We start from the raw sequence: 25,836 nt of genomic DNA on the forward strand, positions 1-25,836 counted from the left end.
GGTTTAATTAGATTTAATTTTGTATGGTAAGAAAACTAATGTAATCAGAATCTATTTACGTACTATTAAATAAATAAATTGCTAACATAATGTGATGCCAAAACCTAAGGAACACTGTAAAAAAAAAAAAAAAGTTCTCACAGAATTATTTTCTGCTAGGCCATATTTATTAAGGAATTCATACAACTTTTATATTTTAAAAGTAAAGGCATGAATCTAAAGTTCAGATTCCCTCCAAATAAATCCTTATTTAACAGGATATCCCTGAGACTTCCCCCCCCCCCCAGTATTGGCAGCCTGACTAAAATAGTCTCATCTGGTTTAACTAAAATCTTTGCATTACTTGGCGGTGGTTTCTTTTGTACGTGGTGCTTAGAGCTCATTGAAGCTCAAACGGTACAGGAAATGCAAATCATGCAAATCATCCTCACGCTGACGATGTACAGTGGCGTGATTGAGCAGCAGTACGTATGGCTCGTGGGCTGACCACATGAAAGAAGTCATTTAAAGACCAGATGAGCCCAAGCTGGGTTAAGTTAGACTATGTGTGAGCTTCAAAGCTTATAGAATAGCATCCTTTTTAAAAATAATTTTATTTTATTAATAACACCTGCACCGAGTTCTTAAACAGTAAGAGCATGTATAGATGAACGTTGCATTAAATATATGCCGTGCTTAAATCAGAAAGGCAAAATTGTTGTTTTTGTGGAAGTTCAGGTATGCACTCGTAGCGGTGGAAGCAGACCACAGTCTAATGTACTGCAAAAAAAGTCCAGTTTGTGTTTGCTGTACATAAAAGCCCGACTCTTCTCTGCCTTTCAAGTAAAAATGAAAATAAATGGAAGATAAAAGGGAATTTTGTCTGTGCAGGAGGGTTAAGAACAGGCTTTCTGTGAGTGCTGCTGAGTGGAGAGAAGAGAGAGGTTGAGTGTTTGCTGCTTCGAATTTCTTGGGTAACTTAGGAAAAAACCCTGCTTTTGTTTTCTTCCCCCCCCCCCCCCATACTTCTGAAGAGCTACTTCTGTAGTTTTGGGGCTGTATCCTCTCAGTAAAGCTGACCCGTGTTGCATTGTTTAACTCTGAACGCCCAAGGTGGTGCGGCTGGGAGAGCGGCCCTGCTGGGAAGCCTGGGTTCATCCAGTCACTCTCCTGAGGTGGGCGTGCAAAGACCCGTAGGCGCAACCTGAGTAATGTCGCCAGTAAAAATTGCTAATGGAATAATCAGCATTTTTTTATTTTAAATTTGCAAGAAAAAGAATGTATTTTTAAAGACATTGTTACCTCTTCTTACCATGGCTAATGCTCAACACGGGTGGCTCGTTTGCTTCTAGTAAGAGTCTTATTTCTTACGAGTTTGGTTTTCTTTACAGTCCTCGTTTGCTTTTCTTTGGTGTTTGGCTGTTTTTAAAAGTTGAGATTCATTCAAATAATCTAACATGACACAAAGCTGGAAAACGTCAATCTCGAACTGTTTCTGTGTAATCTTGTTAAATTTCTCCTTGAAACAGTAGCCTTAAGGAGGTCCGTGGTGGGACCGGTCAGGACATGCACTGTATCACCCTGAGGGATGTAATTTTGGCTTGACATTCTTTACTAGTGCCCTTCTCCTCCTTGTTTGTGTACTTTCCACTAATATCTGTGGTCATTTATCCAAACACAGGGGCAACAAGAAAGGAAGAAAATAAGTTTTTATACTTTTATGTACTGGTTTGCTTCTTTCTCATCAAGTCAACCCATGGGTCCTGTGTCACAGAGAGAGAGGGAGATTTCCCATATATATATATATATATATATATATATATGTTTTAAAAACACTAAATATATTCCTTTAATACCATATATGAAGCCCCGAGTTGCATTTCCCCCTCTTGGTGTGCCTGCAGGCTGGGGCCGCTCCCGCTGTGCTGAGGGCATACAGGTGGCGGTCACAGGAGAGTTTTGGGTTCGGTTGGGGCTGGAACGGTTAAGTTCCTTTCTTCTTTGTGGTTTGTTTGTTTATTCATTTCCTTTTAAGAAAAGAAATAAAGGTGAGTGAAGGGATGGCATCCTGAAATCCCGGCAAGATGCTGGCGGAAGGAACGTGGTAAATAAATAGTTTTCCTGAGCCAGGTTGTAGAGTCATCCCTTATGGGGGGGGGTATTTGTGAGATGACTTCTGGGCATGTGTTTATGTGTCCAGCACATGCTTAATATTTTAACAGAAGCAGGAATTTAAATCGCAGATAATATTGTTATCTTTTATACCCAGTGCAAGAAATACCAAGACGCAGGAGCTCACAGAGAAGGCAGAAAAGACATTTTACTACTTGTATCTATAATAATTTAGTGTAATTAAATATCCATTTCAGTGTTTGACAGGAAGTAGAGCTTACTTAAATATTTGTACCTAGGAGCACAGGGCTGTATAAAGATCTTTGAATTTTGAAGTTAATTTGTTTTGTGCGGCAATATATAGAGATATATACAGAAAATTAATCCCATATGATTGTACAGCTACCAGTGTGCCAGAACTTCTTTGGAAATACTTTCCAAAGAACATCTCCGGTCATCTTGATGAACAACTTGAGTAAAGCTTCCTTTTCAGGAGTCCCTGAAAGGTTTTATGAGTAGTGCAAAGGCATCGCTGGAAAAATGGGGTTACTGGGAGACCTTGACCAAAACTGTTCCGCTTTGCTCAGGTTTTGCAGCTAAGAAAGCTTGTCGGCCAGCCACCTCGAACAGATTTTTAGCTTTCTGTGACAGACAGCTGCATGATCTTTTCCTAATAACGTATTAGCTGTTGTCAATGATTTTCCTGGCCACAGATTAAATAGCTTAATTCAGAACGGAGTGCTTCACAGTTTTATGGTGGAATTTGATAGAAGTGCAGAAAATATATATGCGTATAGTCTATAAACATGTTATGCATATGGGTTGTATACCTGTGTGTGCATGCATGCAGACGTGTGTGCGTGTACGGGTACTGTCTGTGCCTGAAAATACGGTATCTGAAAACACTGAATTGTTAATGTACAGTCTCACGAAGATAACATTTTATTTCAGGACGTCTGTCAGGTACTGTGGTGAGCAGGGTCCATAAGATAATGTAAACAGTGACGTGATCATCTACGAGTTGATTAAATCACTAGACCGTGACACTCGCTTGTCTTCAACTCTGGCTTGGGCTCCTGAGTTCTCACTGTGGCACTGGTTCTCTTTGTGGCCCTTGATAAGCAAGCTTTGGCCTCAGTTTCTCAATCTTAAAGATTAAAAGTAGCTGGTGTATTCCTCTGACGTTGTTGTGTAAGGCTTCAGACCCAGAGGCGTGTGTTTCTCCTGCATGTTACTGCGGAATAGTGGGCATTCAGCACTGGAAGCTTTCTTTAATGATAAAAGGAATTCAGAAGTTTCAAGATACAGTGTTACATATGACAGGTGTTGGGAAAAAAATAATTTGTTAAATAGCTGGAAGCCTAAAAGCATTATTATTAGTTTATTATTTTATTATTTGATTTTTCCATGTGGGGAAAACCTACAAATGCTGCAGCGCTGGGGTTCAGTTTGCTCACTTGGGGAACGCGTCCGTCCGTGTGGTACAAGTTGACTTTAATGTGACTGTATGAGACTAGTGCAGTTGCTAACCCTGCAAAACTCCCAGCCAGGAGCTGGAGACCATTTTAAAAATGGGCAAAAGGCTTCCGTTTCAGAACTGTCAAAAGCTCTCACTATTTTAGCACAGTATCTTTGGAATGAGAGAAAGATCTCTTCTTTTGAAAGCGAGAAAAATTGAATGAGGGGGAGATTTCTTTCCTATATGCCTCCGCTCTTGTGTTGGTCCCCTATGTCCCATGCCAGGAGCTCCAAACTGCCTTGCCCAAGCTGCAGAGCTGAGACGTTTTCTTATTGCTTCTCTTTTGCTGATGGCATTATAGATAGAGGCCTGTTATGATAACGTGTGAAATAAAATGATAGGACATCAATACAGATTACACTTAAAATCTTGTTATGTAAATGGAAATAAAACAGTTTATGGTGTATGCCAGGCGTGATGCAAGTTTTAGTCAATAAGTATATGACTGAAGAGTTACATTCAATCCAAATGCTCCCCTTTGTGATCTTTAGCCATGTTTGCAGAGAAACCTCTCTTAAGGCACTTAAAGCTTAATTCGGAACAGACAAAACAATTATTTTTTGAAAGTCTGATGAAATATGTTTGGCAGCTTTTGAATTTAGGAGGGTGTTTGTCTCACTTCTTTGATATCTCACTTCAGTCGGTCATTCAGCCATTTCGGTGTAATTGTTCAAATCTGGTAGTGAGTATGGGCTTTGCCGAGTTAAAAAATGATCTAATAAGAAAGCCTAGTGGCTGAAAATAGTGTGCAATACACAAAGGCTGAATTTTTCCTTATCGATATGCTTTTGAACATTGGTCTATGGGCTGTCCTCATGGCTTTGGTGAAGTGCTGGTTGATAAATATCTCCATGTAGGTAGGGCTTTGGTCCTCTGATACCTACTAGTAAGTGGGGCTCTCCTGCAGCCTCCTTTTTTGTGGTCTCAGAGACTGAGAGTCACCTTTTACCTAAAGGGATGCTGCAGGAGCAAGCATTGAATGCCCAGCAAGATGTTGCAGTGGTCGTGGTCTCTCAGGGCTAGTGAGTAACTCATGTCGTCCCACGCTAATATTTGAGAAGTAGTTACGATATTTGATTTTGACCTCAACAGGCAAATCAGAGAGCCCCTACTCTCCTGGGGGCTTCCGACCAGTGTGCTGTGACACGCCCTCTCTTCTAATGGCACTTTCTCATTTAGTTTATTACACAGAATAGATATTAGATCTACAGGTCTGGAGGCTCTTAAGCATTAAATAGTCCTACTTTAATTTCTTAGGGAACAGAAGTGCCACTTTATCTTCTGGAAGTATGCATGATGTACTGTTACGTGCCAACGTGTGGCTCTTGCCTCTGGGAAGAGAAGGAAGAAGATGGACACTGCACAGTGTAGCGTTAGAGCCGAACTATTGCGTGAACACAGCGCAGAAGCATTTGAATTGTAGTTCATTGCCAGTTCACTGACCACATTGAATAGTTTGCTCAGCTTCTATTATGGCAGGAAAGTTGCTGCTGTGCTGCAGCAACAAATCTTGTAGAAGAGCGAGGGGAAGTGGTGAGAAATGAATATTTGCACTTTCCTTATAATTTTTTGCAATATTTGATTGATATGGTTTTTTTATATATGTATATGAAGGAGTATGCACTTTGTGAATATATATATTAAAATCACTAAGTTATTCCTAATGTTCTGTAGCGCTGCCTGCTCCTGACAAACATCTGATACGGATCATATGCCTCTAAAAAGAGAAGTTCCTCGAGCAAAATATCCCCATGAAAACAGGTTGGAGCTACTCGCATTCTCTCGCTCGCTCTCACTCGCATGTTACATTTTGGCACGTTGTAGGAGCAGGTAGCATATCTACTACCTGCTGTTGAAAGTGTTGAAGATACTGAATTATTTATTCCATCTTCTGCACTATCCAAACTCGTTTTGGGTAGTTTGACACATCTCGGTCTTCCATATGGATACTTCATGGTGACAGAGTTGCCAGCTGCTCAGGTTTTATGACAGTCTGAGTTTTCTCGAGGACTGTATTAGTTTTCTGGGAAGAATCCTGCTTTTCCTGAGGTCCCCATTCATAGGCAGTAGTTATGCCTTGGGTTGATGCTCTGGAGTGGAAATTTTTTGAGAAAATCAGCTAAGAGCTTCCATAAAAATACGTATTAAAGGACTTGATGTTTACAGATTGTGCGAGATGAAATCAGAGCCAGGGAATATACAGAAAAATGTGAGACCTATTTGGTAAGAAAACAAAGTTCTTTTCAGCGACAGTCTTCAAATTTGTAAAAAAAGTGTTTAGATATCAAGGTGCATAAAGCAACGTACAAAACAGTCTGAAAGACTTTGGAGAACAGGATTTTTGGAACATTTGAAATGTAAAACTGCTAGCCAGTTTTCTAAGACCCTGCTCATCATCTCTGTGATTGTGCAAAGTGAGTGGGGCTTCTGTTGGTTTAAAATAGAAAATGTGTAAACTTGAAAACTGGGAGAAGATTTGAGTTTTGAGTTGGTCACAACTTTTTTAAAATAAAGGAAAAGCAGCCATTGTTTTACTTTACCGTTCAGTCGTTAGAGTATTTATTCATATAAACCTCTCAAAGGGAAACTCTCACTACTGTGGTGAGTCTGTGCTGACTCAGTTTGATTCCCCTTCAGTGGTATAAATCCAATCGAGCTTGCAGTGAGGTCCATAGAGCCGTGACACTGTCTCTCCTGGATCCGGATTGACACCAGGTGATGTGAATTAATGCTTCTCAAAGTTTGTTGTTCAGATTTGCTACTGAATAGTAGTGTTACGTGTAGTCTTAGGACTTCTCTGTGTTGGTACAGCCTCTTGGGCTTATTGCCTTTCTCGTGCCGGTCATCTGACATGTTTGGTTTTATTCCAGAGTTGGACAGATAAGATACCCAACAGAATGAATTTGCAGACTTTAAAATAAGAAATAATGCTATTTAAATGTTACCTAATTGAGTAGAACATCAGTTTTACACGTCTTTTTCTTTAAATAAGTCTTTTCACTATATATCACTATGTCCTGTATATTTACCCTGGGTGAATCTGTTGCCTTTGGACACAACGTCCTTTCTCTTGCTTCTCACCTGTTTCTTGCTCCATCACAGCACGATTTGGAGCAGCGGTAGTCCGTATATCTTATGTAAACCTTCCAGCAATGGCTGCTTTTCACCAGCGAGTTATTCTGCTCTGCTTATGTTCCGCTCTGATAAGATGCCTTTGCTTCATTTTTTAATGCTGATGAAACCTGAGCAAGGAAGAAGATGCGGATTCCTGGCTTTCTCCTTCTCCCCATCACTGCAGCTATAGCTGCTTGGTCTCAACCTCTCCTTTCGTGGAAACAGAGAGGACGAGGTAGCCCATGGTGAACAATCTGGCCACTAAAGTAAGAATGTGCATCTGTCAGTAATTAATTGAAGCCAAATTTAATTACAAATCAGGGGAAAAAATAGTACCACACGCTTAACAAAATTCAGGAGGCTTCAGTGCTGTTGCCTAAAAACCAAAGCAATCCAAACAGAATACCCCCCCCCCCCCCGCCCCCAAACATCTAAAAGTCTGATCTGTGACAGTGTCTCTTTCAAGCTTACTTCTTGACGTTAAATAGAAAGATAGTTTTGATTAGCTGTTTTCACATCCTTTTTGGTGTCTTTGAGTTAAACGTCTTTGAAAATAGTGGTATGCATTTAAGGCTAGCTCTTAACCAATTGTGTCAGCTGGGGATCTGGCTCCCAAACCTGGATTGTAGGATTGGATTGCATGTAAATATTCCGATCAGCTATTTGAGGTATCAATTCAGGAAGGAATTGAGAGAGAACCCAAATAATTTATGAATTAAATAATCCATTTATGTAACCCCTTGAGTATTTCAAAGGTGAGAGATTTGCTATTATTCGGCTTCCGTCCCATCCTAGTTTTGCTGGATAACATCAGCGAGGGCAGCAGGTTGAGATGGGAAGTTCTCAAGAACTCTACCCATGGTGCTAACAGAGGTGTGAAAACCTGGGTGGCATGAGGGGACACAGGGAGGGGTGGGACATGCGACAGTGGGGCTGGAAACGCAGCCCCCTTCTACTCCAGCTGTGTCAGAGCAGTGTGCCTGCAGAGAGCTGAGAGTTCTGTTTGGGGCGTGGGATGTACGAAGAAGGGGAAAAGGCATTTGATTCGTAGGCAGTAAATTCTTCTGGAAAACGTAACTAAGGTCTGTGGCAGTAGGAACAGGAATTTCAGCTACAGTCCGAAATACCGTACTACAAAGCGAGGGAGGGAGAATGTATTTTTAAATGAAAATATTCAAAGGGGATTGGCGGTGTGAGTTCAGACAAGCTATTAATGTCTACTGTGTTTTAGTACACAAGACAAACCCCAAATCCAAAACTATTGAACTGGTAGCAGCCATGAATATTTATCACTGTGCACTATATGTACATATAGTAATTACAGCAAGGGGAAAAAATATTTTTCTTTACAATTAATATTTGTAAACGTTTATGAAAGTACATAACAAATAAATAAGACAAACACATGGCCTAATTAAGATGAAAGGCATGACAACCCTTGTGATTTGCTCTGAAAAATAGAGAGCGTTAAAATAGTAAGACTTAATTATTTCTGTAAACATTTCAGATTATGTTCTATCTAGAAAAACCTTAATTTATGAGATATATATTATAATATCTATAAGCATTTTTGACATTTGTACGTTCCGTGTCAAAAAAATTACTGTTAATTTATTATTTATTATGCCATATACTGTCATATATTATCACTTATTAGTATTTACTGTTCGGAAATTCAGAGTCATCTATTGTTTAATGGGAAATGGAAAAGCGTTTTATATCTGATTGCAATTTGTGTATTCTTGGTCTAGTGGTAAAAATGCAGCTTCTGCAAGTTGATCTCATAAAAACGTGTGGAGTAATAAACAAAAACAACTGGTCTGTTTAACATTCCAGGCATGAATAATTCTATTTGATACACGGTTTACATTTGAAAAATATCTTAAAGCCAAATCCACGGACTTGGGTTGAAATCAAGGAAACTGTATGGTGGAGGAGCCAAAGCCCTCCGGTTTGGTCTTGAGGAGCTTGAAGACAGCATCGTCTGTGAAGCCGTTGTTTCTCAAGGTGCATATGTTTATGGTCATACCTCTTGTCTTTTCCTTGACCTTTAAGGGTGCAGCAGAGCAGAGCAGAGTTCAGGACTTCTTGCCCCAACCGTGCATGCCTTCACCCGAGGACGAGCTGGCCCTAACCTCACTGCAGATGGCTCCCCTAACAGCTGCTGCTGTTTGCTATAAGATTTTGGTTGCTTCCTGATCAGCTGGAGAAAATGTAGCCATCGGGGGTGGTGTGGTTGTGTCCTGTGCTTGACGGTTATCCATGACTGCTTGTTGGGTCGTAGTGCCTGTGCGGTCTCCGGTGGCACCCTGGCTTCGCTCTGCTGGGTGCACAAGAACCATGCCCAGGATAAAGCCTATGTGAGCTAAAAGTCTGAGGGTTTGGGGCTCTGCTGGATGACGTTAGGCCTCCCACTTGAAATGTCAGGAAAAAGAAAGGTATTTATAGGTACAGTATAATTTGGGACTCAGCAAGGGAAAAGCAGTCGATGCCTTGTGAGACGTACGGTGGGATTTGATGCCTCCAAGTGCTCAATGTTTTAGTTCCAGATTTTAGTTCCAGTCACACCCTCTCCTCCTCAATTCAGTCAGTGCCATCTAATGAACAGTCTTTTTTTTTTTTTTTTTAGTACCTGTATCCCCTGAAAGGCTCATATTCGTAGTGATGCCCAAATCTAACTCTGTTTTACTGTAACACGGCGCCTGGCAGACAAAGAGTGCTCATACCTCTTTTCTGGAGTGCCAGATCCACAGTCATAAACTCATTTTACTGGGAACGTAGTTGTTTTGCAGCAGAGGTTTATGACCTTGGATTTCACCTGCAGTGCAGGACGGTCCCTGTGCTGCCACAGGATCGTACCCTACAGTGTTCCTCCTTTTCCAGGGAGAGCTGGGTTACCTGTGCTGCAAGGCAAACGGTGGCCACGGCCAGCAGTCCTTCATGCCACCAGAGCTTCTGCCAGACAGAGAGAGTATTCCAGTACAAACCATGTGCTGTTTTAAACGCGCTTTGTGCTGTGAGCCTGCTGAATTGGAGAGTTCAGCCTCCATATCCATAGGTACATAAATATGCCCTGTGTGGTCTCCCAAGGGGAAGGCAAAATGTGTTTTTAGTTAAGTTGCATGGGAATTTAATTGAAAGATTTAGGGTAATGCCATAAAAGAGTAAATCATGGTTACGTGACAGGAAGAAGATTTATAAAGCAAAAGAAAAACACTTTAGCACCTTTACTTTTATAATTTGCGTGATATAAATGGAAACCTATGTTAGTCATTTTGTCTGCCAGTAATTAAGAAAAGTAAAAGTTTTTATATTTTACAGCTTTTCAGTCCTTTGGAATAAAATAATGGGGAAGACAATAGCAAAGGTCGGAGCGTTCTCCGGACACATCGTGGCTCTGAACCTGCAAGCCCTTTCAGCTTCCTTCCCATGAATATTTGTATGAATTAAGCACGCGCTTAACTGAATTGACATAAGTAGTTCCTCAGAAGTCAGAAGGACTATGAAGTGATTCAGATTAAGCACAAGCTTAGTGTAAGACCAGAGCTTGTGTGGATGGTGGCCCTGAAGTCTGGCCAGCCTCCAAGGCAGTGGCGCTGCTGCGTGTGTGATGGTCCTGCTCTATGCAAGATCATTTGTAACTCAGGAAAATACTTGGGGCTGTTTCGGAGAGGAGAGCTAAGGCAGTCATGTTAGAAATGTGACCTTCAGCGCAGGTTTTGCGAGGATCCGCGCAATATGGTTATTGAAGAGTGGTGTATATATTCTGTGTGGTAGCGTTGATAGGTCTAGGTAAGAATACCATAACAACAGTTGAAATTTGTGGAGGGGGGGGGGGGGGGTTTGCGAGATGGTAAGTTAATGATGTGGCTGTTAATTTGAATTTAGCGGACGTTTTAAATATAGGTTTCTCTTACAGAGACAAAAGTTGCAATTTAAAGCTCTTTGGTGGTCTAAAAACAGCTTAATTCTCTAGTAGCATGGTAATAAGTACTAATCCAGCTTATACAGTGATTGTAGTATGTCATGTTTGTGAAAGATTGCCTAACTCGGCTTTCTCTGGGTTTTATGTTAATTTTTTTAAATTAAACATAAAACCTTATAACATCTTTATGCTGAGATAAACTGTTCAATTTAACTTGTGCTCAAGCAGCAGCTGTCAGGAATTATCACGTTTCGAGCGTTCTTGCCATCACCTTGTGTCTCTACCTCCCGGATACACTCCGTGGGATGATAAAGCTCACCTTGTTAGGATTTATTACTTAAATAATAACCCGAGGTAAAATGAAAGTTGATGTCACATGGAATGACAACTGACATATATTTATGTCGCGTGTTACATTACACTAAACTTTCCTTTCTTCCCCTTGTAATAGGTGTTAAGTGGAAATAGGCTCCAGCATATCCTCCAGTGCCCTGCGTGAGCCCATGAGCCACGTGCGTGGCTGCTCTGTGGGCATGTTGGCGGGGACTCGTGCTGCCAGGTGTTATTTAAGCTGATAATGCTGGAGAAATTGGTTATCGCTGGTAGTTAGCAGCTTTTATGGCAGTAAAGAAACAAGTATAAGAGCATCTCATGTTTGTTGGGTTCAATTCTGGAAATGCTGTGAAATAATGCGAGCGACTCAAGAAGGGTGTTTTCTAGTAATGTTACCACTTAAATGGCTTTAGTTTCATTATTTTTTTCCGTAAGAAATGTAAGCGGTATCATTTCAGGCACTAAATCTGAATTTGCTATTGATCGCAACAGTATTCCTTTGACACTGGTTTATCGATGGGCTGGGCGGTGATAAGGGATCTGCTGGTTAATTGAGTCTTATCCCTTCCCATTTACAGTGGAGAACGTTTGGGTCTACCTCTTCCCAGCTTCCCAAGTTTTCAGCCTTTCTTGCCTTACTAGAAGCCATCCTCCAGCTCCCTCTAATGATGCTCTTGAATCCTCTCGTTTGTCAAAGCCGGTACTGCAAACATTATTTTCCTTTCTGTGTGAATATAACCATCTTTTTTTCATATTCCTTTCCGAGTTATTCCTTTGTCCATCTGAGCGAGTTCAGATATTTCAGAGCTGCATAGTTCTGTCCAAGCTTAAATCTTGGATCTCATTTCTCATCATGCTCCCCGTTGCCCTTTTCTCTCCAGTCATCGTGTTAACCTTGGCACCCCCACTGTCTTCTCTTTCCACTCTCGCTTTTGTGCCTTGCTCCGTGCAGCTTCCCGTGTTTTCAGTCCCAATGTGCCATCTCTTTTTTTTTTTTAATTCTCTTAGTTCAAATGCAGGCGAGTTCATAGACGCTGCCCTGCATCAATTCAGCCTCCTTCCTAACTCATTGCAGAAAGAGGTTTTCTGAGAAATCAGTAAAGGAAAGGATAAGCTATAGTGCAATCCAGAAACAGGCAAAATTTTGCCAAGCAACTATTTAATCTCACTTCTGTAGTAGTATTTGGGGGTTTGTTTTGCACCGTTTGTATTTTTCTTTGTCACCCTAGTGCTAAACACACCGCCACCTCTGAGCAGGGGTATCGCATCGCCCGTAGCAAGTTTTCCTGCCTCTGCTTTGAGTCTGGCACCCAGGTCCTTAGGAGGTCCAGACATTATTACCCTCCGTGACAAATAAGTGATGACTTATGTAAAACTATTTTTTCCTCTTAGTATGGCTCATAATAAACCCGAGCTCGTAGCTTAATTGGCATTCCGTTTGACAGTCCCTTTAGAACGATCAAATATTTGATGAACAAGGCAATAACATTCGTCTCTTACTTTCGTAAGCCTTTCAGATTAGCATTGACTCAAGTTGATGAAGATGGATACAGGATCTGTTCTCTAGGAAGTGTTTGTTCTGTAGAATCAGATTATCTAAGAATGGTGTGTGTCAGCATAGGTGATATTGTGATATATACATAGCGTTATTTGGGGACGTTCATGAGTTTTAAGGTTGACAGGATCAGAAACTTGTACTATTAGTGATGTGGGTTTGGCAGTAATCTGGAACAGGAAATCCAAGTAGAAATAGGAAGAACAGGAATAAAATAGGATAAAGAATAGGAAGAGTGGGAATAAAAATAGGAAAAATAGGAACGGTTTCGAAAGAACTAAATATTGCATAAATCAGTTCTGAATCTGAACCACTAAAATGGTGGATAGCAAAAAAATAAAGTCAGAAACATGCTATGCTGAAACCATTTGAGTTTAGCTTAATAAAGCTTAGTGTTTTATGTGCAATAAATACCTGTTCTCAATTATTTTATTTTAATCCCTTATGGTGAGAAATGTCTATGGCTCTGCAGTTTTCTGTAGGTTCAGGATTCGGTTTGCTTGAAAGCAGCGCTAGCCAGGGGACAGGAGATTCTCACATTCTTCTGGTGAATGCGGGGAAATCTGCCACTGGTTACCGTAGGGTCACGATTTCATGTTACACATTTAAATACATTCATTTTCTGATAGCCTGGTAAGTTACACAAGGCTAAGGTAGCAGCCCGTTAGTGTTGTTCGTGCCTGCTTTATATAATTGAAGGGTGCGTGCAGCGTTGTAGACTGTGGAATTGCAGGAGTGCTGCGGCAATACTGGGGTGCCAGGGTAGAAACAACATTTCATTATAGAGGATACCTAATAAAAATGTGAAAATAAAACAGAAAAAGGGTGGGAAGAAAAAAATAGACTGTACTAGATAAGTGCACTGCATAAATCAAAAGGGTTTATGTCATAACATGAACATGTGCCATTCCTGCTCATATATTGAATTTCAGTAGTTGGTTGCATAAAGAAGTAAAGTGTAATGAAACTGGCAAGCAAAGTATTCCCTAGTCAGCCTTATCTTTGTTCCATTTGTCCTTCAGATACAGCTTTTCTTGCCTTTTTCAATAAAATCCATCCAGCTTTTTTTATTTTGCATCTCTCTGTAACTGAGCTGGGAAGACCAATGAGATTCGGTGCTTTTCTAGTTGGGTTCTTAGCAGCTGCTTTTTAAGAGATCAAAACTTCGAATGCTGCTACATGGTATTAAGGCTTAGCTATTGATGTGTCCCTATAGGGGTTGTGTTTTTCTTGGGGGGGTGGGGAGAAGGGGAAGGGGTGACCCCTGCGAGCATGCTCACAGACAGTAAACACTGCTCTCCTTGTTTTCCAGGATCCTCTTTGCAAGCTCGGTGCTTAACCTGGCTGAACTCGCTGCCCTCCGCCCTGACCTTGGCAAATTGAAAAAGGTCCTCTACTTCCATGAGAATCAATTGGCATATCCTGTCCAGAAATGCCAGGAAAGGGATTTTCAGTATGGATACAACCAGATTCTTTCATGGTACGTGTTTCTCTCACCGCTCTGTGTTACTGAGGTGTCCTTCTCTCTACAACCTTGCAGCTTCATAAGCCTGAGGAGTCCTCCTCCTCCGTATAAATGATGACCCCGTAGCAAACGGAGGTACCAGCAGAGTCCCGAAGAGAGGATGATAAAAGTGCTGTGGCAGAAGCGATCTGCTCTGTAAACTCATCTCGGTTTCTTGTACGAAGCCCACTGATGCTACCACGGCGTACCTGTTAGTGGTGCGGATTTTGCCCCGTGCCTTGGCCGTAAGCCGGCCGCTTCGTTTCACGGATGCCTCGCAAAGCTGCAGCTCATCAGCTCTTGCTCGGCCATAGCTTTTACTGCATCCAACTGAAATTATAGAGAGGGTTTTAGGGGAATAAACAGGAATTAAAATGTACTGCAGCACTTTTCATGTGAAGAGAGGGCAGTAAACATACCAGATAAATCCTTATATTTCTTTCATCTAGTATTCAGAAATTGTGCAGTGCTAAAATACCCAGACGTTTTAAAGGCTGCGGTCCTTTATTGTTGCTAAAAACAAACGTATTTCTCGAATCTGAGTTAATGAAAGAAGTTAATAACGGCAACACTGAAAGGCTTTGTGGTGAGGCACTGCACAGACCTAAGTGAAACAGCAAAACTCAGTTGTTCTGAAACTGAAATAAATTCTTTTCCGCGATCTTTCTCACCTAACTGTTAGTAGGAGAGCTATTAGGAACAGTGATTGAGAGTTTTAAGGCACGAGTTAAGCTTTTGCATCTTTATAATACAAGCCAGTTGATACTGAAAATTCTCAAAGAATGATCTCTCTATTCTCTGGCCGTTCTGTAGCTGCTTCTGCCGCTGCACTTGCAACATGTTTCACTAACTTAAAGATGGGAAGATACGGTGAAAGATCTTTTGGAAACAGAAGCAGCCATTTTCAGATGTTATAACAAAAAGATGTATTTTTTGGCACTGGGGCAAGGAAATTTTTTTTTGTGTGTATATATATATTTTGCTTTATTATGGCAGTTATTTTTCACATGTCTATTGTAAGCTGACAAACATTTATCCTCAAAATATGCATTTTTCAGACAACAAAAGTATCTCCTATTAGGAAAAAAAAATATACTTATAGATGTTCCATTCTGTCTCCTTCAGACTCCAACAGCTTCTCCATGCAATTATATAATATTCATCTTCCGTTTGTGTTGCTGCAGAAACCCCATTTTTAACAGCAGATAGAAACCAGCTCCTCCGTACTGTTCGTAACTATCTACTGCTCTTCTGCAAAGACATGACATCTTCCCATCTTCCAAATCTGTTAGAAATGCTAGAGATGTGAAAATGTATCTTCCCAGTTTTGCATAGAGACTTTGGAGATGATGAAAATTGGAGCACTTTGAATCTCCAGGTTGGTGCTTGGGATAATTAGGGAAGAGATTTTTTTTTTTTTAAATCTCTCGAGTGTTTCCATAGAGTTTATGTAATGAAATCACACTTTTCAGTGATGGCTGAGATTCCTTTTAGCTGCTCAAGCAGTGATGGTGACAGGATCTTTCTAATTTGCCAGTGATATGCAGAACCTCTAGGAAAAAGTTGAGCAGAGATGATGTCATGCCGTCATTAAATCAGTGCAGGAAAGATGACTGGGTCGTTTGTACAAAGACGTGGAGACCAACGGGTTAAAAACCATAGGTGGGGAAGAGGGTGGGGTTCCAGAAAGCATTTCAGCTCCCGCAGCCGACTTGAAAAGGATTATTTCTCTCTCTAATGTTTTTGTTTTTTTGCTTTTCCTGCTGACTCCTGCTGCTTTGGTGAGCCGTGTCAGTTCTCTTTCTTGACCAGACAGCAGTGAGATGCAGTGAGGATGAATGACAGCCTCTCACCTCAAATATACTTTTCACCAGCCCGTTGACTTATGAACACGTGTCCTCGATGTATCTTATGACCCATAGGTCTGTATTACAATATATAACGTATTGAGAAAACCAACCGGCCATAAAGCATTTCTTACCTCCGTTAGCGTGGCGTGTTTGCCAGTGTAGCTAAGATTGTGTCAGCACTTCCAGGATAAACTTCCAGATATTTCAGGCTTTTTGATAGCTTCTCACTTTCTCCACTCTGACTCTAAGCAGAGAGACAGTACCTACGTTATCAGTTAACTACATCTTAAAATTACTGATCCGGTTGGTTTTAAAACACAGCAGTAAAGAACAAAACATTGCATTGATATGCCAAATATTTTCAAACTTTTATTTTTGTACTGTGTGCTATGTGTACTTTATATATATATATTTAATGAATGTACTTTTAATTAGGATTATGTATGCATAGGTTAAAGTCTAGATTCTCTAGTATCTATTTCTCTAGTATCCTGCTACCTGACGTACTTGGTCAGTCACAGGTAGGTTATCCAAAGGTGAGTTGTCCTTCAGTGCGAAGGATTATTTCTAAAGAATTATAATTTTCCTCAAATTTACTTCTAGAAAAGTCATATTACAGCGGGCCTTATCTGTTTATAATACTTCAGGAGGTAATGGCAGTAATATCATTCTTACCATTTTATGAATAAAAGTGATCCACGGATAGAATAGGATGCGCTCCTTCAGATTAATAATAGTAATTTATAAGTTAGCTAAGAAGAAAAAAAGTTTGAAAATATTTCGGAGTGAACAGGCAGAAATCCAAGACACTTCTCCTTAAGGTACATATGCTACTCCTAACTCACGTGAAAGGGCTGATTTTAATTAGCATTCCACTTGCACCTTTTGTTTGTTTGCGAGAATATGTGTCCTATTTCCGTTGCATTTAAAGCAATTCTGTTCCTTTTGCAGCAGCAGTTCATTCATTAATCTTAACCACTTTTTACAGTTTGGTTGCTGATGTTGTGGTGTTCAACTCTGCTTTTAATATGGAATCGTTTCTTACATCCATTGGAAAATTTATGAAGCTGATTCCTGACCACAGACCTAAGGATTTGGAAAAAATGATCAGACCGAAGTGCCAAGTTCTTTATTTTCCAGTCAGGTTTCCTGATGTGAGCAGGTCAGTACATTTTCCACGTCATAAATTGCCTCCAGTCTGTCAAAACTCTCTATTTATGGTGGCGTTCTGACTAATCAACTAAAGCATCGCTAATGAAAGAGTTTGATAATATGCAAAAGCCCCTAATTGATAAATGTATCTCAATAATCAGAGGCTATTCAGGCAGCGTCTGATCTGCCGAGCCTGCCCTTAGCGCGTGTCGTACAAACGTGCATCGTTCAGGATGAGTGATTTCCCACTTGTTTTAGTGATTTCCCACTTGCTTTAGTCTTTAAGGAGTTGCCCGCTCCTCAGCTCTGTATATATTTGTACAGGGGAGGTCAAGGAGGAGAAAGAAATGCTAGAGAGCAGTGAAAGTGATAAGCCTGTAGTCAAGAAGCTATATTTCCCTTGGTGTGTTGCAGTGGGATTTTATTCCCTCTTCCCTCCCCTACCTCTCCTTTTATTGCTTTCCAGGTAGGCAGAAAGCATCCCAGTAGCAGGGAGCAGACTTGCAGATGTTGGCATTAGCTGCAGTGGTAGTTGCTCTTCAGTCTTCCTCGGTTACTCTGAAGGACGTTTTTTATTACCCTCCTTTCAGAGCCCGCCTTGAAATTAGCGGTGGGTTATGTGGCTCAAAGGGAACATTCGCTAGATCCTTTTCACTTTTGATTAAACCTGGCACGATTGTTTTTCCTGTTATAAGGGACTCTCCCACCACTGAACAGGAACTTTGCTTCAATGGGACCGGTACTAAATACAGTATGATTCTGCAATTTGATTATACTCTTAAAACCAGCACAATGCTGGGTATGGGTTTTTTTTTTTTTGCTGGAATAAGGATGGAAAGCACCATAATGACTCTGCAAGAGTCTGGCTGTTGATCTGATAATAAGTTCTGGCCACACTTGGGATCTTTGTCCCTGACCAGCTTGTACTTAGAGTTATTTCAAAGGCTAGATATACATTTTTGGTAGTTTGGGGTAGAGATTTTTAGCAGAGGAGCTCAGGTCGTGCACTCTATTGATGTTCACGCTGCAAGGTTTTCATTTCAGTGTCTTGGAAAACTTTATATTCTAAAGCACTGATGCAAATCGTTTAAAAATCAGTGTCTAAAGTTAAGTCTCTAAAACCTATGTTTTTGGCAAGTGGGTAAAAATTCTCCAGTGTTCCTTAGGGACTTGGCTGACTGGATGGAGGTGGAGATCAGTACCTATATATCTTTGAGGATCTACTATTGCTTCTTAGAGGCCATGGTTTTCAAGAGCGAGGGAATGCTGTGAATGCTTAGCATATTTGATATCGAGCCATTTTAAAAGGGTCCCGTGTTTTTTGGCATACCTTGGGCCTCACGTGGCCCAAGCCTGATTTTGGAGATGAAGGTGTGATAACCCTGTCTCATATATTAAATCGGCTCCTTTGGACTCGTCAGCCCTGGCAGATGGGGTCAAACGAGACCTGACAAGCTAGTCCGAAGTCACACGGACGGCGATCGCTTGTCCGAAGCAGAAGGTGGTTAGGGGGGCGAAATCAGTATTCTACTACCTAAACTGGTCAAGTGGCAAGTCCCCATCTTACTGTGTCCTCTTCTTAACGTCCCGCTCCTGTGTGAAATCTCGTCTCAGAAAGCATGACGCCTTTCACGTTTTTATTGTGGTTGTTGCACTCAAAACTATATCGAAAAGCCATTTTCAGCAGTGACGGACAAAATGAAGATGTTCATAAACAACTGTGTGACCGTGCAGCTTTCTCAGCAGAGTAATTAGAAACGCAGCTTACGATCAGCTCTAGTATTTCTAATACGTATTTTATTCAACAGCTAACTCTAGCTGTAAGTTCTGGGTTGTTTTTTATTAGGTGAAGCTCAATATCGTCACAGGGGGGAAAAAAAGGCAGAAGAAAGGACTGCTGCTGCATAGCTCTGAAGATCTTTGGGTTTTGACCTTCAGCTCCAGTATTTACTATTTCTTCACAAGATCATGTTTTAAATAATGTTGAATGCACCTGTGGCAATGGAATGCTGTTGTTTAATTTCAACTGTATAAGTATAGCAACTGAATGGAGGTTGAGGAGAAAAAGGTTAAGAAAAATTGTGGCCAAGCTAAAATTTATAAAGCAAGCTCTTAGCCCAGAGTGTTTTTCAAGTTATTTTCAAATGGTAATTTGCTTTATCCAAACCAAACTCATACAGTGTAAGTAAGTGATTATTTGCATGACTGACAATCATTTCAGTGCCTGCAGTCTTTTTAAAATGCATGATTTTGCTGAGATGTTGGGAAAATATTTAAAAATTCTGAAGGCAAAATAACGAGGGTGTTTTTTTTTCCTTTACTTTGACCTCTTTTATTTTGCACGTGAATGTCTCGGGGTGTGTTTGTGTCTTAAATGTAAGCTCCATTTGGATTTGGGAGAGAGTTGATCTAAGAAACCATCCTCCTACATGTGATGGTGATCTTTTTAAGATTATTTTAGGTTAATGTTGCAATTGTCAGGCAAAATCAAATATACCTGACCCCTGATCAAAACCAGTGTAATGAAGGAGGATGTCACATGAGTTAATCCTGTAACGTATCTACCTTTTAATGTAATTACTGTAGATGATGGGCACACAAACTAGCACAAGCAGCGTAGTAAGTGATCACTTCAGAGCGAGGGTATGATGATGAAGGATACCCTGGGAAATACTTGTGAATACTCTTAGAGGTACCATTACACATACATGTAATGATCACTTAAATACTTCTTGTCTGTGTGCGAGAGGAAGTTATTGATGCTTTTTTTTAAATAAAGAATCTTCTTTTTAATAAATATTTGCCATAAGGGCACGTATTGGTGTTCCCAGAGCAAGCAACCAGACTGTGGTCCTTATCTGGCAATGAAAGAGATGAAAGGATTTGAGGATTTAGCCGAATAAGAAATTTACTGACCTAATCCTCCCGTTTTCTGGTTCTGACAAGGACTAGCTTCCGTATTGCGGCCTGCGGTGCCACAGCCACTCCATGTATATTCACCCTCTGTAATTTCTGACTCTGATTCTCCTCTTCATATGTTCTGATGAAGTATATTATGTAGAAATACGTCTCGGAGTATTTCTAAGCTTGGAGACAAAAAAAACCCTCCAAGTTAAGGCTGTTGCTTCACAGTGCATAGGTGTGGCGAGGGATGTAGACCAGTAGCTGATCTTACCTGCCGTAGGTGCCGCCTGTCAGACTGGGGTTTTATAACACAGTGAATTAAAAACATGGTAATTCACACTTATATTGTCACTGGCTTGATTTCAGTAGATTGTCTATTATAAACAAAATCCTAAATGGCTTTTTTCCCTATACAATCATAGAGTCTATTTTGATATAGTCTGTTTCCACTTTTGCACTGGAATACTATGGTCCAGGAAGAAAACCCCCTTTCTGCTGATGTTGACTTTGATACTCAGGTCTCCATATGCCAGCAGACCCCGCTGGAACACCTCTGGAAGGTCTTTGTTGATATTTTGTATTAATTCTCTCGGCCTATCTGCATCCGTGCTGTTTGTGGCAGTCGGCAAAGCAGGGTCAGAGGAGGTGCTCCTCGGAATTCATTTCAGTGAAATTAGTAGTTTACATTTCGGTTATTATTGCTGTTCCTCTGGTTGTAGTATATCTTTATTATTATCACCACAATGTGGTAGAAAAACAAGATGTTTTTAGAAGCAAGAATGAAGTAACGTTCCTAAGAGCTCAAAATGCACATTGGACTAAGGTGGAATAATATAAAAGAAACGAGAGGATGAGCATTAAAGCAGAAAATATAAAATAGCTTCTTTTAAGTGGAACTTGTTAGCAAAGCTCTTGTGCTGTCAGTGTTATACAATTTGAAGTAGAATTAAAGATTTTAGACTGTTGTTTTTTCATTCGCTTTTATAACTTAGCACAGTTCGCGGGGCATTTTCAACCATTTGATTTTATATTTTTTTAGTTATAGTGTGAGAGAGGCAGAATTTGCCAGTCTAGGGAGTATTTTAGGGCCAGTCAAGGGAGTTCCTGACTAAAGCAGAAGTTTTTAAAAGACGCTGACAGTGTCTCTTGTACAGAAACCTGACTGCCACGTGTGGGGAACACGGTTTTAGGGAAATAAAAAATTTGCATCATTTGGACCGGGCTTGCAGGGCTGAACTTTGGACCTCTGTTTAGGTAACTAAGAGGCTCCCCCTTCCTCTGTAATCCTAATGCTATACAATAGCTTTGCTGTGCTGGAAAAATACAGATGTCAACAAGCAAGGAGGGACGTGCATCCACAAGAGCCCAGAGCTATAGATGGGCACTGGGGACGTGTCTGCGTTGCACAGAGAGATGCTCAGCAGTGGTACCCAAGTGAGCTCCAGTGAACTGTCTTGCATATGGGAAGCAGTATACCTTAGAGGAGCAGTTTTTGGCTAATTAGCCTTCCAGTGAAATAGCATGTATTAGCTTAGGTGGAGTACTATGCTAATTGCAGTGATTCTGGTACTGAAGCTAGCTACCGCCTTTGGTGGTGACTCAGGCTTCTCCGTGGTGCGCCGTGCTCTCTGGTAGGCATAGCCTGCCTGCCACCACGGTTTATGGGTAGTTAGCATAATTAGAAAACGCCAATAGACTGCTCCTACCTTGGGGCTTGCTGCTGAAGAACTGGGTGATGGAAATTACTCCCCTGAATGTCTTTCCTCCTCACCTGCCGCAAGCAGGTTTTGAGGGTTGGTGTTGGCACGCTAAGAGTTACGCAACAAGCACGAGGGATGCTCTCAAGATCTGGGACACAGCCCCTATGGGGAGGAAAGTGCAGTGCTGGCTTAAAAGGGGCATAAAATGGAGTCTTTCAGTCCTGGAGCCTTTGGCAGCAAGTCGCTTACCTTCTGCATCTCTGGGATAGGTGCTAAGTGCAGATAGCCGCACCTACAGCAAGGGCTTGGGTGGTTGAATGAAGGGTGTCTCAGGCATCTATATTCAGTGGTGCTTCCTTACATGATGCTTCTTTCCACCCGTGCACTGTGTGCCGTCTGGGAGGTTGGGGGATGATGAAAGAGTTTCCATTCTCTCTCTGTATCGCAGAGGACTAGCTGGTGCCCCAGCCTGGTCTTCCAGGCAGAACATGCCTGTTTTATCCCCAAAATATCCCCAGAACTCTGCAGCAGCAGCAGACCGAGAGTGCCCTCCTAGAGGGGGACCTGGCTGAGCAGTCTGCTGGGATGCAGTCATTCTGCAAAACTTTCTAAAAAGTAATTTCTTTTTATCTGTTCAGGGACAAAAATAGTTTTACTGACTCCCTTTTATCTGTCGTATAGGTATTCCACTAAACGCCGTCATAATAACCATTTAGTCTCACAATAGCTCACAAGGACACTTAAGCAGAATTCTCTGTGCAACCTAGTTTTTTATTATGTTGGGTACTGCTCATGTTGCATACAACACATTCCCATAAAGCTTGCATTTTGTATTTACAGAGAAATTTCTCTGGAGAGTTAAGGTCTTGTAAAACATTCTTGTTCTACAGCATGAACGAATTATTATACTCCAGGGCATTAAAAGTGAAGTGTACTGAAGAAAAGAATTTTTTCATTAAAATGCAGTTTATATTGATAAAACAGATTACTAGCATTTGATGAAATGTGAAACTTGGATCTGCCCATATCGCTAAATCGCCAGTAGGTTTATTTTGGCAAGAAGAATAGTATGTAATGTATATCAGGACCAATCATTATACAGTACCTGTTAGTTTTGTATTAGATTAAATTGTCTTTCACTAAAGTACTTGGAAAAAAAAACCCTGCTATATCTGTATCTTGAAGTAGCAGAATGTGGTAACCAAGAATATTAGAAAATAAAAGCTGTTGTGTTATCAGTTTTGGCACAGTCATTTATCAATCAGTATTTTAAACATTGACAAGTGGTAATTTAATAGGGAATGACCCTGTTGGCAGGAAGTTCTAATGACAGATGATGCAAACTCATTTATCACTATGGGGCTGTGCTGGCTTCTTACCTTTCTCAGTATCACAGCTCATATTTTCCAAGTCTGGGATGTGAGAAGCCACAAAGGGCAAAACCTGTGGCACGGAGCCTATAACCACTCCCATCTAATCTGATTAACCCCTTAACTGCAAATTTCTCTGCAGTATAGCTGGTAAGATCTAGAAGTTCTCATCCTGATTTAAATAGCATTTGATTTTTAAGCAGGATTTGCTGTAATACTTGTAAGCACTTTCCCATAGTCAGTTTTTTGGAAGTGTTCAAGTTGTGTCACTTTGAATACAAAGTTGAGACACGCTGATACTTGGCTTTCAAAACCAAACCGCGTTCTAATAATTAATGGCACATTTCATTAGCAGGCATTAAAAATATTACATGCAGTGCCCTATACAATGGGCAGCTATTATTATTATTATCAGTACTACTCGAGAAGGAAATTGATGCATTCAGAGGTTTAATTGATTTGTGCATATTCATGTGGGAAGTCAGTGGTAGAGTCACGACTGGACCGGATTAATATGCACTTCCATGCATAATAATTTCTCTGCAACTTGTAAAGAGAATGGACTACCTTGCTGGAATATATGTGGACATTGGAAGTTGAGGGATGTCATGGGAGAGGAGATGAAAATGACACCTTCCTCAGCAACTGGTATGGATGGTGGTTTTAATTCTGGGAACAGCCTATCTGTAATACAGTCACTCAGCTCTGCTTACGCGGAATAGAAACAATCATATATTTTTACTTTAATTTCTACAGTATCAAAAGTTGTCATCAATTTGATGTGGTTTTAAAAAAGCATAATAAATATCTTTTAAAGCATAGTAAATGTAAGCCTTGCATTGGGTCTTCTCCACCTTTCCACCTCAGTTCTCCATCTGTTCTTCCTCTTTTCCTTTCACAACAGAATCTTTATCCTTAAGGCTGGGATCAGGTTAAATAGCATCCCCATGCAGGATTCAGACATGAAATACTTTGAGTTTGCATCAAATTGTTGTAGTAAGAATGAGTGAAGTTTAAATTTAATTGGTTAAAATTGTCATGGCAGACTTAAAGCTGTTTCTTGGGTTGGTTTTTTTTCCTTCTGTTCAAAGCGGAAAAGGCTATTGATTAAAGGTACGATCCTACAAAGTGCGAAATACCCTCATTTTCGCTGCAGTCCCTGGGAGCTGAGGGCGCTTGATGCTCGGCGCGAGTACAACGTTAACACGGGTGGAAGGAGGCGGCGCACAAAACTCAACCCTGGGTATCGAGTGATGTGGCTGCGTCCAGCTCGGTTCCAACCCACGTGAAGTTACCGACTTAAATCCCTCGCATGTGTGAAAGATGGGTTTTATAGGCAAGGCTGTCCCTGCTGAATTTTGCATTTCAAAGTACTGCCCTTCATCGTTTGAACAATTCCATATTTTTTATTAAAAAATTCATGAATATTACATAGAAGTGGAGGTGGATTTTTTTTTTGTTTTTATTTAAAGTGATTTTATGCTTGCAGAATTGTAACAGAGAGGGAAGCAGTCGTGTTGAGCATATTATTTCTTAGTTGCTACATGAGGCAGTGACAGAACCTTATTGCTTAAATTTTCTGGGCATTCATTGTTGTAATATAATGGAAAAGGAAGTAGGTGATCTGAAAATTGCAAGAAAAAATAAGGAATAGGGAAAGATATCCAAGTTTTTTAGTGATTCTTCACTAAGAATACAAAATGTTTTCAGCAATCATTTTTAGGAGAATGAAGGGATCTCTGTTACTGGCCGTGGGGGAACGGCAATACCTCTAGACAAAGCCATGCTTCATCTTGAATTCAGTATTAGTTTGGGGGGGGGGGGAAACCCAAAACAACCAAACCCCAGAAAAGCGGAGCCTTTTAAAAGAGTGATGGAATAGATATCAGCCTTGCAAATTGTTATTAAATGTGAAACTCAAACTTTAAGTGGGTCGGATCTGCTTCAAGCACTGTCGTGAGCTAGATTGCAGACAACCCATTCATGTTAAAGTCAGAGGTACCGTTAGATGCAAGTGTCAGTAGAGAAGATACTAAGATGTTCTATAGGAATTTCAGAGAATAAAGAAGAAGAGAACAAAATTACATGATGGAATACATAAAAATCGCAGTTTTAAGTTTGAAGAGGAGACTTGAAACAGAGCTCTCCAGTCCTATGGAGATGACCTTTATGTAATGTGTAAGAACAATTTAATACAGATGTTTTATTTATACATAACCAAATGGGATGAAGTTAAATGGTTTTTAATTTTGCCAAATCACAGATAATTTCTTTGTTGTGCAAGGAGTATTTTAATCTGTTTAGGTTTTTTCTTTTTTTGCTTTTGCATTTGCAACCAGGAATATTTAATATTTTATATTTTGGACATTCCCCCTGCTCAGTTGTGACTCCCAGATGAAATAATCCTCCTCTTCTTCCCTTTAAATAATTCAAATTGCATACATTTAAAAATATGAAAATCCCAACATAAACGTACCAGAAGTGCTTTTTAAGGTAGGAAGCTATTCAGCTTTACTACTGAAAAGATGCATGTCTAAATAGTAATGAGGGTTCATCAGTTTTGGGCTTATGAGCACCAAGTAGTAGGGATGCTAGTTGTAGAGCTATGGGAGATCCAAGGCCAGTAATGCTTCGCCAGCCTTTTTCCTCAAGTCCGTATGAGAAAAGATCTTTGGATTAGATTGCCTTCTTTTGTAGCAATGAGGCATTTTGGGTGATGAGAAATCTGTATCCTCAACAAAGGCGTTTTGGGTATTGTATAACAAGGTACTACTATGTTCAGTCTGTTTTTCAAGCGCTGTTATAGGCACTAGCAAAAG

General features: G+C 40.5%; 1 protein-coding gene across 18 annotated transcripts in view; it reads left to right on the forward strand.

Moving 5' to 3' along the window:
* Positions 1-25,836, forward strand: part of QTMAN (queuosine-tRNA mannosyltransferase) — a 186,222-nt gene that overhangs the window by 79,931 nt on the left and 80,455 nt on the right. For 16 of the 18 annotated variants that reach the window (XR_012660581.1, XR_012660580.1, XM_075092800.1 and 13 more), the window contains 2 exons: positions 13,850-14,017; positions 16,880-17,053. Coding sequence is in view for 16 of the 18 variants with exons in the window: in XM_075092800.1 (XP_074948901.1) it covers positions 13,850-14,017; positions 16,880-17,053 (342 nt within the window). In the remaining 2 variants the exon portion in view is untranslated. The remainder of the gene's footprint in view (positions 1-13,849; positions 14,018-16,879; positions 17,054-25,836) is intronic. The other 2 variants (XM_075092799.1, XM_075092801.1) reach the window with 1 other exon arrangement.

The sequence above is a fragment of the Phalacrocorax aristotelis genome, chromosome 5 (assembly GCF_949628215.1).
Source record: "Phalacrocorax aristotelis chromosome 5, bGulAri2.1, whole genome shotgun sequence".
Classification (NCBI taxonomy): domain Eukaryota; kingdom Metazoa; phylum Chordata; class Aves; order Suliformes; family Phalacrocoracidae; genus Phalacrocorax; species Phalacrocorax aristotelis.